The 12,500-nt window shown below is 44.1% G+C and overlaps 1 protein-coding gene across 1 annotated transcript in view; it reads left to right on the top strand.

Annotated features, from left to right (window-relative positions):
* The window catches only part of LOC138864083 (uncharacterized protein DDB_G0286175-like), a 2,580-nt gene extending 1,644 nt beyond the window's left edge, over positions 1-936 (top strand). Inside the window, exon 2 of the mRNA XM_070130110.1 lies at positions 295-936. Within this exon, the coding sequence (XP_069986211.1) occupies positions 295-936 (642 nt within the window). The remainder of the gene's footprint in view (positions 1-294) is intronic.
* The last annotated feature ends 11,564 nt before the right edge of the window (positions 937-12,500 follow it).

The raw sequence follows: 12,500 nt of genomic DNA, 5'->3' as shown, positions 1-12,500 counted from the left end.
TACACTAAGCGAAATTGTTTGGACAACACTGCCTTACATGATTGTAACAACCACAACCTAATCACCTCTTAAATCATTATAACAAGTACCATACCAGGAACGACTTACAGACTTACGTCACTGTAACAGACACTAAACCACTCATTTCTTACATCACTATAATGCCACCGCACCATTTAACCCTCATTTCACTATCACAGTATTAATTATGCTTATTATCACTATAACAACTATACCATACCAGCCACCTTTATGACACCATATTAATTATACCAACCTTTTTTTCCGCATGAGACACACTATCAATCACGTCTTTACAACTCTGTAAGAACTATTTTACCAATCCCTGCAACAACAACCATACCAATTCTGCAACAACTAACAACCACCATACCAATCCCTGCAACAACTAACAACCACCATACCAATCCCTGTACCTACCACCATACCAATCCCTGCAACAACCACCATACCAATCCCTGCAACAACTACCATACCAATCCCTGCAACAACCACCATACCAATCCCTGCAACAACCACCATACCAATCCCTGTACACCAACCACCATACCAATCCCTGCAACAACTAACAACCACCATACCAATCCCTGTACCTACCACCATACCAATCCCTGCAACAACCACCATACCAATCCCTGCAACAACCACCATACCAATCCCTGCAACAACCACCATACCAATCCCTGTACCAACCACCGTACCAATCCCTGTACCAACCACCATACCAATCTCTGCAACAACCACCATACCAATCCCTGCAACAACCACCATACCAATCCCTGCAACAACCACCGTACCAATCCCTGTACCAACCACCGTACCAATCCCTGTACCAACCACCATACCAATCTCTGCAACAACCACCATACCAATCCCTCTAACACCATACCAATCACCCCCAAGACGTCACTCTAAGCCAACCATACCGACCTACACCCCAACACCATATCTCACCACCACCCACCAGATCACCACCACAATCACCACAATCAGCCACCACAGTGAATGGCGAATCTCCCGAGCCGGACGCATAACCAATCCCCTTTTTACACGGCCTAACAATACCACGTACCACAAAGGGGGCAATCAGCTTGATAATCTGTTATGATAGGCCTATCCCTCGTGTGTGCATCTGACAAGTGAGAATTAGTTTATCATGAGCGAGAAAGTGTCGAGTTTGATTGACTATGTTATTATTATTTATATTTATTTTATTTTTTTGTTTTTTTGTTTTTTCTTTCTTTTTTTTTCTTTTTTTTTTTTGTTTTAGATTTTTTTTTTTTTTAGATTTGTTTATGTTTGTAAGTGTCTATGTTTTTGATTGAGTATGATGCAGTGGAGTAATTTTTTTTTTTTTTCCTTTTAAGTCGTTTGGTTAAGAAGAATTGTGATTAGATTCAAAATCACGTGGATTTGATTTGTCAGTGAAGATATATGCGTTTTTTTTTTTTTTTTTTTTTTTTTTTTTTTTTTTTTTTTTTTTTTTTTTTTTTTTTTTTTTTGCGTATATATGCCTTGATAAAGAGATATAAAACGTCTGGTGAACAGTAAGCCCCTTATCAGTATTTTTGTGACACTGATTAAAGAGAATTCTGTGAAGAAAATGATAAATAAAAACGTAATCTTTGATATCAGTGAATTTTTGAACTTAAGAGACATCGGAAAACAGATTGCATAGCGGTGTTGCGATGTCGGTTGTGGATATTTGGTGAAGAAAATTAATGATAGATAATTTTCGTTATGAGATTGGCTGTAAATGAAAAAATTTACGTTAAAGATACGTTTTTTTGTTTGTTTTTCTTTGTTTTGTTTTTTAGGAGGAATGATGATACCCGTGTTATGGAAAAAAAAGGGAAGAGGGAATAAATAAAACATTAAAAAATTGTCCACCGCAAAAAAAAGAAAAGAAAAAAATATAATAATTTGAAATTCACACAAAGGCTTTGTGGCCGTTCGTTTTTTATCTCCTCAGAGTAACCATTATCTGCAAAAAGTGCAAAAAAAAAGAGATAAAAAATAGATAAAAAAAGAAGCGTTGAAACTCACACCCTTTCTGATGCTCTCCCTCCTCTCTCCATCCTCCCCCCCCCCCACGTCATCCTTTTCTGCTTCACACTTCATATATTCCCTCTTTCTTCCCCCTCCCCCCACCCCATTACGCTTCCGTCTTCTCCCTTCCTCTTTCCTCCATTCTCCCTTCTCCTTCCTTCTTCCATCCTTCACCCTTTCTGATACACCCTTTTCTCCCTTATACTTCCCCCCTTCATCATATTCCTTTGTTATCTTTACACCCCCATCCTACCTGTCTATGTTTCACCTTCACCCTTCCTTTTCTTCCTCCCCCCTTCCCCTGTTCCCTTTCCCCTTCCCCCTTCCCCCCTCCCTACTTTTCCCCTTCCCCCTTCCCCTCTCTCCCTTCCCCTCTCTCCCTTCCCCTCTCCCCCTTCTTCCCCTCCCCCTTCCCCCTTCCCCCTTTCCTTCTTCCCCTTCCCTACCCACATTTTCTTCCTCCCTCCCTCCCCCCCCTCTCCCTCTCCCCCGCACCCCTCCTCACACCCGGGCCTCACAACGCCGTAACTTATCCTCACGACCAGTCTCCTCATTACCACCTCATTTTCTCGGTCTCATGTGGGTGGGGGAGGGGGAGAGGGGAGGGCCAAGGAGCGTTGGGAGGGGAGGGGGAGGAGAGGGGAAGGGGAGGGGGGAGAGTCGTGAAGGGAAGGGGGAGGGCCAAGGAGCGTCGGGAGGGGAGGGGAGAGTCGTGAAGGGGAGAGGGGGAGGTGGAGGGGAGGGGGAGGAGAGGGGAGGGGAAGGGGAGCGTCGGGAAAGGGAGGGGGAAGGAAGGGGGGGAGGGGGGAGGGGAGGGGAGAGTCGGGAAGGGGAGGGGAGGGGGAGGAGAGGGGAGAGTCGGGGATGGGAGGGGGAGGGGAGGGGAGAGGGGGGGGGCAGGATAGGTCATTTACTCTTGGGTTTTATGAGACTGAGGAAGATGGCTTTCGTGCCCTCGTGTTGTTGTTTTTTTCTGTTTTCTCTCTTCTGGTATGTGTTTTCTGTTCTTTGTTCTTCTTCGTTATTCTCCTTCTTGTTCTTCTTTTGTTCTTCTTTGTTCTTCCTGTTTATTATTCTCCTTCTTCTTCTTTTGTTCTTCTTTGTTCTTGTTTATGATTCTCCTTCTTCTTCTTTTGTTTATTAATGTTATTATTATCATTATTGTTATTGTTGTTGTTATTATTATTATTATTATTATTATTATTATTATTATTATTATTATTATTATTATTATTATTATTATTATTGTCATCGTCGTCTTATGTTTCTTGTTTATCTGCCGCTTCCTTTTCATCCTCTTCTCTTTTTTTCAGTTTTTCATGTGTTTCTTTTTTTTTTTCTTCGTCTTAATTCCCTTTACATATTTTCTTTCACGTTTTCAAGCTGTTCTTATATGTCTGTATACATTATTCTTTCATTATTTATCTTTCTCTTTCACATTCCCTTTTTCTTTTCTTTCTGTCACACCTTATTCATTTTTTTTCTTTTCTTCTTCATTTTCTTACATGAAGTATATTCCTAATATAAATTTAAAAAACTTTTGCTTTTGGTATTTAATTATTTATTGTTTTTTTCCCCATTCACATTTTCTAATCATTATATTTATCCTCCCTTATTTCTTCGCTTTATCAACATGCATATCATTCGCATTTTCGCATGTCATTATTACTGTAACTAAACCATTTTAAATACGTCAGGATGATCATTTAATAACACTAACGCAAGAAGAAAAAAAATATATGTGAGAAAGTGAACTCGTCTTATTTGGGCGCCAAAAACCTCTTAGCTTTTAAGTAAAACGAATCGGATCCCTTTTGACCGACACCGGGATATAGGATCGGAATACCATGACTTGATGCTCACTTGTTTTTTTTCTTCTGTCGTCCTTCGCTGTTCTTCTGAGGTCCAGGTGTAATGAATATAATGATATATATACAACGAAATTGATATATATACAACGAAACTGATATATATACAACGAAATAGGGTGATGGAAAATGAACGTAAAATCTGTCTCCAGTGTTCATTACCGTCCATGGAAAGCGTGAGAACCAATAGTAAAGTGTGTGTGTGTTTGTGTGTGTGTGTGTGTGTGTGTGTGTGTGTGTGTGTGTGTGTGTGTGTGTGTGTGTGTGTGTGTGTGTGTGAGTGAGTGAGTGAGTGAGTGAGTGAGTGAGTGAGTGAGTGAGTGTGTGTGTGTGTGTGTGTGTGTGTGTGTGTGTGTGTGTGTGTGTGTGTGTGTGTGTGTGTGTGTGCGTGCGTGCGTGCAAATACTATACAGGAAAGATAGGAAAGAAAGGGATTTCCGCTGTGAGTACGATAACCCACAAACGAACACACAAATAGTTCGTAAAATGCCCGCTAGATGTCTCTGTTCAAATACATCGTGAAGCAGACGACGCGCAAAATTCAACTCATTGTTTACATCTGTCACAATGAGTGGTGGGTGTTATCCTTGCATGATTAGCAAAAATAAGAAAATGCACCCAAATTATGTATATCATACGTTTCCACGGGAACAACAGAAGTAAGTAATGTAACAGGTCAATTTCTATACTGAATCACTGTGCCACATGTAAATATGATTTATAAATACGATTTTACGTAGGGAATATGTATACATTCACTCAAAATCATATTTTAGATTATGGCAATGTTTTTTTTTTCACAAACAAAATCTATATTAACTGCTTTCTTTATTTGCCACTAGAATAATAACAATATTTTGGTTGTGTATGAAGAAAAAATAAAGCATACATTACATAATTGAATTCCACACCTGCATGAAAGCCCCTGTTACTTTCACCATGGTAATTGTTTACGAGACTGACGCACTCGTCTGAGGCTAAGCACCTTAACAGCAGTCAACTGACTCAGGGAAGTGCCAGATTGAAGGGTTGAGTGGGAGCTCTGCCCCCAACACCCTCGTCACACGCTGTCTTCACCTTGTATATATGGCAATTTAGAACTTAAACAGATTCCAGAAAGTCATTTGACTGCTGTTGAGGGACTTAGTCTCAGATGAGTGCGCCAGTCTCGTAAACACTTTTAATTTGAAGTTAACACCGCCCTCTCATTTCTTGAAGCACTTTTTGCTAATTTATTTAAATTTTGAATTCTATGACTCATTGATTCCATATATTTGTTTCCATGAAAACAACATTGCTATTAACTATATGTATATACATACATGTACAAGTTTTTTGTTTTTTGTTTTTCATTTTGTATAGTTGGCATTACTCATGCATGGCTTTATTATGTACTTTTTTTTCTTTTTTTCTTTTTTTATGTGTTGTAATCTGTAATTAATACTGTGTATGCTTACAGTATATGACGAAGTTTTTTTTTTTTTTATAAAGTCATTACTTAAACGAGTGTATTTCTGTCCTTTGCACAAAACATATACAATGGTTGGTACTATACTAAATATTACTCAATATACATTTATTACTGGTAATACATATAATCTATTAGTTTCAAATATTCAGTAGTATCTTTAATAATTACGTTTCTTTATTGCGATGGTGATATTGTCATATGGCAGATAGTCAATATTTTTTCTATAAATGGAAAAACAACATAAATAACAAATAATATACAATGTATATTTTCAGTTATTTACATGGTCTTATTACAATAATATTATAATACACATGATTATAGAATTCAGCTGCACATGTTTTCTCTCTCTCTCTCTCTCGAAATGAACATTTTCTAACAAGCAATATGGTATATAAATCACAACAATAATAATAAAAAACACAATCTGGCAACTATCAACTTTTTCGTAATGCCAATAGATGGCGTTGCTGCATCGACGCACATTTTGTGCTCTACTAAATGGGTATACTTTCCTATCTTTCCTGTATAGTCTTTGGTGTGTGTGTGTGTGTGTGTGTGTGTGTATGATTGTCACAGAATACAAATCAACACCAGTAAAGGAATGAGACAACAGACGATATCAACACAAAAAAATACCTTTCTGCAAACTATGAAAAGAAAGAGACGATAAAAACAAACAATGAATATCAAATTACAGGATGGAAGAGAAGAAAAAATAAACAGAGGAAAAGCACAAGAAGAGTAGAGAAGGAGAAAATAGTGATGGAGGAAGGTGTAGTGACAAGGCATGTGATGAAGAATGATGAAGAGGTGTCAAGTGCGTGGTGTAGATACAGTCCTGTGTGAATGGGTGTGGGAGACAGTGTGTGCGTGCGTGTGTGCGTGTGTGTGTGTTCGTGTGTTTCTGAGGAAGAACGGGATGTGACTGTGTGAAATCTGAATGACTTTGTGTGTGTGTATGAGAGAGAGAGAGAGAGTGTGTGTGTGTGTGTGTGTATTTTCTGGTTATGTGCGTGCATGTATGTATGTGCTTATGGAGAGATATGTAAAAGCGTGCTTGTTTTTGTGCGCATGTGAGCGCGTGTGTTTATGTTCGAGTGTGTGTGTGTGTGTGTGTGTGAGTGAGAGAGTGTGTGTGTGAGTGAGAGTGTGTGTGTGTGTGTGTGAGTGAGAGTGTGCGTGTGCTTATGTGTGTGTGTGAGAGAGTGTGTGCTTATGTGTGTGAGTGTGTGTGTGTGTGTGTGTGCAATGACCTTGACCAGACCGTGAGAACATAGCATCGGCAGAAACAAATCATAATCACTCTCTCACTCCCATGGTCCATCACTCCTCTTGCTCCTCCTACTCTTACTCCTCCTCTTCCTTCTCCTCATTATCCTCTTCCTTATCCTCCTCCCTATCCTCTTCCTTATCCTCCTCCTTATCCTCTTCCTTATCCTCCTCCTTATCTTCTTCCTTATCCTCATCCTTATCCTCTTCCTCTTCCTCCTTTTCCTCCTCTTCCTCCTCCATTTGTACCAGCACCACCTCCTCCTTCTCCACCTTCCCCTCTTTATCATCATCCCCCTTCTCCCGCTTCGCTTCTTCCCCCTCCTCTTTCTTCCCCTTCTCCTCCTCCCCACTTCCCTTCTTCTTTTCTTCCCCTTCTTTTCCTTTCTTCATCCTCATCCTCATCCTCTCCCTTCCTCCTCCTCTTCCTTCTCCTGATCCTCCTCTCCCTTTCTTCCTCCTCTTCCTTCTCTCCCTTCCTCCTCCTCTTTCTCATTTCCGTTCTTCCTTCCTCCTCCTATTCCTCCTCTCCCTTCCTCCTCTTCCTCCTTCTCTCCCTTCCTTCTCCTCTTCCCCCTCTCCCCTCCTCCTCCTCTTCCTCCTCTCCCTTCCTTCTCCTCTTCCCCCTCTCCCCTCCTCCTCCTCCTCTTCCCCCTCTCCCCTCCTTCTCTTGCTCCTCTCCCCTCCTTCTCTTGCTCCTCTCCCCTCCTCCTCCTCTTCCCCCTCTCCCCTCATTCTCCTCTTCCTCCTCTCCCTTCCTCCTCCTCTTCCTCCTCTCCCTTCCTCCTCCTCTTCCTCCTCTCCCTTCCTCCTCCTCTTCCTCCTCCTCTTCCTCCTCTCCCTTCCTTCTCCTCTTGCTCCTCTCCCCTCCTCCTCTTCCCCCTCTCCCCTCCCTCTCCTCTTGCTCCTCTCTCCTCCTCCTCCTCTTCCCCCTCTCCCCTCATTCTCCTCTTCCTCCTCTCCCTTCCTCCTCTCCCTTCCTCCTCTCCCTTCCTTCTCCTCTTGCTCCTCCCCCTCCTCCTCCTCTTCCCCCTCTCCCCTCCTCCTCCTCTTCCTCCTCTCCCTTCCTTCTCCTCTTGCTCCTCCCCCCTCCTCCTCCTCTTCCTCCTCTGCCTTCCTCCTCCCCCTTCCTTCTCCTCTTGCTCCTCTCCCCTCCTCCTCCTCTTCCCCCTCTCCCCTCCTCCTCCTCTTCCCCCTCTCCCCTGCTCCTCCTCTTCCCCCTCTCCCCTCTTTCTCCGCTTCCTCCTCTCCCTTCCTTCTCCTCTTCCTTTTCCTCTTCCTCCTCTCCCTTCCTCCTCCTCTTCCTCCTCCCCCTTCCTCCTCCCCCTTCCTCCTCCTCTTCCTCCTTTCCCTTCCTCCTCTATCTCCCCTTAACATCACATTTCCTCCACCACACTAAGGCTACAACGAAGAAGAAGTGATGAAAGAGGAGCCACTGAAGAGAGAGAAGAAAGCGGGGAAGTGGAACGAGCGACGGTAACTTTCGTACAATTCCGACGAAAGATTTGGAGAGAACAAAAGAAAAATCGTCATACCAGAGGGACCCCCTACGTCCATACCCCCCCCACACCCGCCTTATACCCCATGCCCGTGTGCTCTCGTATCTTTCCTCTCTCTTCTTCCCTTCTCATCATCATCATTCCCCCTCCTCCTCCTTCCTCTCTTCCTCCTCCTTACTTTTCTTCTTTTCTTCCCCATCTTCCTCTTCATCATCCTCTTCCTACTTTTTCTCATCGTCCTCCACCACCAACAGCACCTTTTACTCCTCTCCTCCTCCTCGTCCTGCTCTCCCTTCCTTCTCCTCTTCCTCCTCTTCCCCCTCCTCTTCCCCCTATCCCTTTCTCCTCCTCTTCCCTCTCCTCTTCCCCCTATCCCTTCCTTCTCCTCTTCCCCCCTATCCCTTCCTTCTCCTCTTCCCCCTATCCCTTCTTTCTCCTCTTCCCCCTATCCCTTCCTTCTCCTCTTCCCCCTATCCCTTCCTTCTCCTCTTCCTCTTCTCCCTTCTTCTCCCCACCCTTTGCCTCCGTTCCCCCGTGTCCCAAGCCCCCCACTCTCCTCACCTTCCTTACCTTACCCCAACTTTCAATACCCTTTACCCTACTTCTCCACCTCCCCCTCCGTAGTCTATACTCCCGTACCATCCCCTCCCCCTATCCTATCCCTTACCCCACACCCTCCCCCTCTCCTCTCCCCACTCCTACCCTCTCCTCCCCTCCCCTTCCCTACCCCGCCCCGAACCCTCATACCCTTCCCCCTAGGCACTCCCCTGTGCCCTACCACTGTACCCACCCTCTCCCCTTCCCTCTCCTCTCCTCCCCTCCTCTCTCCTCCCCCATACCCTACCCCCATACCCTACCCCCATAAACACCCCCCATACCTTCCCCCATACCCACCCCCCATACCCTCCCCTCCCCCCATACCCTCCCTCTCTCCTCCCCCCCATACCCACCCCCATACCCTCCCCCCTTCGCCCTCCCCCCTCCCCCTATACCCTCTCCCCCATACCCTCCCCCTCTCCCCATACCCCTCCCTCTCTCCTCACCTCCCCTCTCCCCCCCCTAGGTCTCCTCCCCCCATCCCCCCTCTATCCTCCCCCCCTTCGCCCTCCCCCCCTACCCCCACCCCCTCTGACAGATACAAGAAAAGGCGAGCCCAGGAGACAGGTCGTCCATACATCTCCCAAGACGGATGGAGACGGAGAGCACAATGGCCGGAGAAGTTAAAATGTTTGACAGAAACGGAGACAGCGAGATGGATTAGGAGCGGAGACGTGGGAAGGGAGGGAATAAGGGGTAAGGAGGGAAGGGAGGGAAAGGACGGATGGAGGGAAGGGGGGAATAAGGGGTAAGAAGGGAATAAGGAGAGAGGAGGGAAGAAGCAATGAGGGGGGAGAAGGGAGGGAGGGAAGGAGAGATGATGGAGGGCATAGGGAGTAAAGAGGGAGAGGGTGAGAGGAGAGAAGGAAGACAAGGAGCGGGAAGGAGTGATTGAAGGGAGGAGGAATGAGGGAGGGAAATACGGAGTTACAGAGTGAAAGAGAGAAAGAAGGTGGGAAGGAAGGAAAGAGAGAAAGAAAAAAGAAATGTGAGACGGAGAAAGAAAACAGAAAAAAAGGAGGAAGAGAGAGATAGTACCGGAGAGAGGGAGGGAGGGAAGGAAGAGGGAGGGAGAGAGGGAGAAGATAAAGGAATTTCTGGAGCGAGAGAAGACAGGTGGTTGGCGCTGTCACCTGTGTGTGTAAACATTGGCTTGAGTGATGTGTGTGTGTGCGTTTGGGTGAGGAATTTTGGGTGTGGGCGTGAGTGGCGTGGGGTTTGGGCGTTTTGTGGAAGGTTGACTATTTTGACAGGGAAGCATGGCTATAGTACAGTGGAGTGTATGTGTTATATATGTGTGTGTGTGTGTATATGTGTGTGTGTGTGTATATATGTGTGTGTGTGTCTGTGTGTGTGTGTGTGTATGTGTGTCTGTGTGTGTGTCTGTGTGTGTCTGTATGTTTGTGTGTGTGTCTGTGTGTTTATTCATTTATTTATACGCATACATATGCACAAACATTTACATACATATAGATAGATAGATAGATAGATAGATCTATACAGAGAGAAAAATAGGGGAAGGGGGAAGAGGGTGCCACTTGATAAAACCAAAAGGAAGGGTAAATCTTAAGAAAGAAAATGAAAACAGACAGACGAGAGATAATGATAATAATGATGTTAATGATAAATAACGATGATCATTATTCTTATTACTATGCTATCATTGTAATTGTTAGTATTGTTAGCATTATCATTATTATTGTTATTATTAGGGTAATGATGATAATGATAATGATAATAACATTGATGACAATAATGATGATAATAATAATGATCATAATAACAATAATGATAATGATCATAATAACGATAATGATAATGATAATGATGATAGTAATACTAGTATCAAAGGTAATGATAATAATGACAATAATAATGATATTGATTATGATAATGATAATAATGGTGATGATGATAATAACAATAATAATGGTAATGATAATAATGGTGATGATGATAATAACAATAATAATGGTAATGATAATAATGATAGTAGTAATAGTGATAATGATGATGATATTAATAGTAATATTTATTATTGTCGTTATTATTTTTTATACAATTATTATTACCATCATGATGGTAATAATAATGGCAATGAATGATATAGATATAGTGAAAACAATAGTAATATTATTAATAATGATGATGGTGTTGATGGTGATGATACCAATGATGATAATGGTGACATTAATAATGATGATAATGATAATACTGACAATAAGAACAATAATGATGATAATACTGATAATGATATTAATAATGAAAACAATAATAATAACAAAGAGTAAGATGATGATCATGATAACAATAGTAATACCGATAAGTAATGATGATAATAATGATAATGATGATAATAAAAAGAATAATAACAAAACCAAATAAACGAGCCAGAAAAGAGAGGAACGAAGGCGGGAATAAGGCAAGCCAAGAGGACCACGTCAGGCCCCAAGAGGCAAGAGAAAGTCATCAGCAGACAAGTCATCAGATCATGTCCTTTTGAAGCCGTGATCGAGGGAGAGATAGGGCGGGCAGCACGCGTCATCTCCCCTCCCCCCCTCCCTTCCCCCTTCCCTCTTCCCTCTCCCCCCCCCCCAGTTACATTCATCTCCCCCCCCTTCCCTCTTCCCTCTTCTCCCCGTCAGATATATTCATATTCCCACCCCCCTTTTCTCTCATTTCTCTGTACTTCTTCCCTTTCTTTGTTATGTGCATTGAGATTATCATTCGTTTGTTTGTTTGTTTTTTTATCTTCTTTTCCTTTCTTCTACTCCTCTTGTTTTTCTTTCTTTTTCCTGCTCCTCTTTTTTATTTCTCCTTTTCTACATCTTTCCTTTTCTTCTTCTCCTCCTCCCCTTCCTACTTTCTCCTTTTCTACATCTTCTTTTCTTTTCTTCTTCTCCTCCTCCTCCTCTTCTTCCCTCTATTTTTCCTCCTCCCTCTGCTCCGCCTCCTGTCCTCCTCTTCCACCTCCTCTTCTCCTCCTCATCTTCGTTTTCTTCTTCCATCTCCTCGTCATGCTCCTCTTTCTCCACTCCCTCCTTCCCCTCCTTGTCTTCCATCTGTTCCCTTTCCTTCCCCTCCTCCCCTTTCTCCTCCTCCTCTTCCTTCTCTTCCACCATCATCACCTCCCCTTCCACTCCCTCCCCTCCTCCTCCTGCTCCTCCTTCTACTCTTTCTACCTCCTCCTCCACCCCCTCCTTTCCTCCGCTTCCACCCCCTCCCTCCCCCTTCACCTCCTCCACCTCATCCCTTCCTCCACCTCCGCCTCCACCCCCTCCCTCCCCCTTCACCTCCTCCACCTCCTCCTCCTACTCCTCCTCCCCTCAAACCCCCCTCCCCTCCCTTCCTCCTCCTCCTCCTCCAACACCACCCCCTCCCCCTCCCCCTCTACCCCCTCCGTTCCTCCTCCTCCTCCTACTCCTTCTACCCCCACCTTTCCTCCTCCCCCTCAAATCCCCTCCCTTCCTCCTCCTCCTCCTCCTCCACCTCCCCCTCCACCCTCCCCCTTCACCTCCTCCTACTCCTCCTACTCCTTCTACCCCCTCCCTTCCTCCTCCACCACCACCCCTAACCCGCCACCTTTCCAGCACCTCGTTAGGACCAGGTAAGCGCCCTCCACGGGAAAGGTGTGAAGAGTTGGCAGTAAGCCATTTTAATTGATCTTCTGGCGGCCACAGGTGCATTTTTTCTCCATTTTTTTTTTCTTCATTTTTTTCTCCA

This window comes from Penaeus vannamei, chromosome 15 (assembly GCF_042767895.1).
Source record: "Penaeus vannamei isolate JL-2024 chromosome 15, ASM4276789v1, whole genome shotgun sequence".
Taxonomy (NCBI): Eukaryota; Metazoa; Arthropoda; class Malacostraca; order Decapoda; family Penaeidae; genus Penaeus; species Penaeus vannamei.
This window is presented reverse-complemented; position numbering and strand designations above follow the sequence as displayed.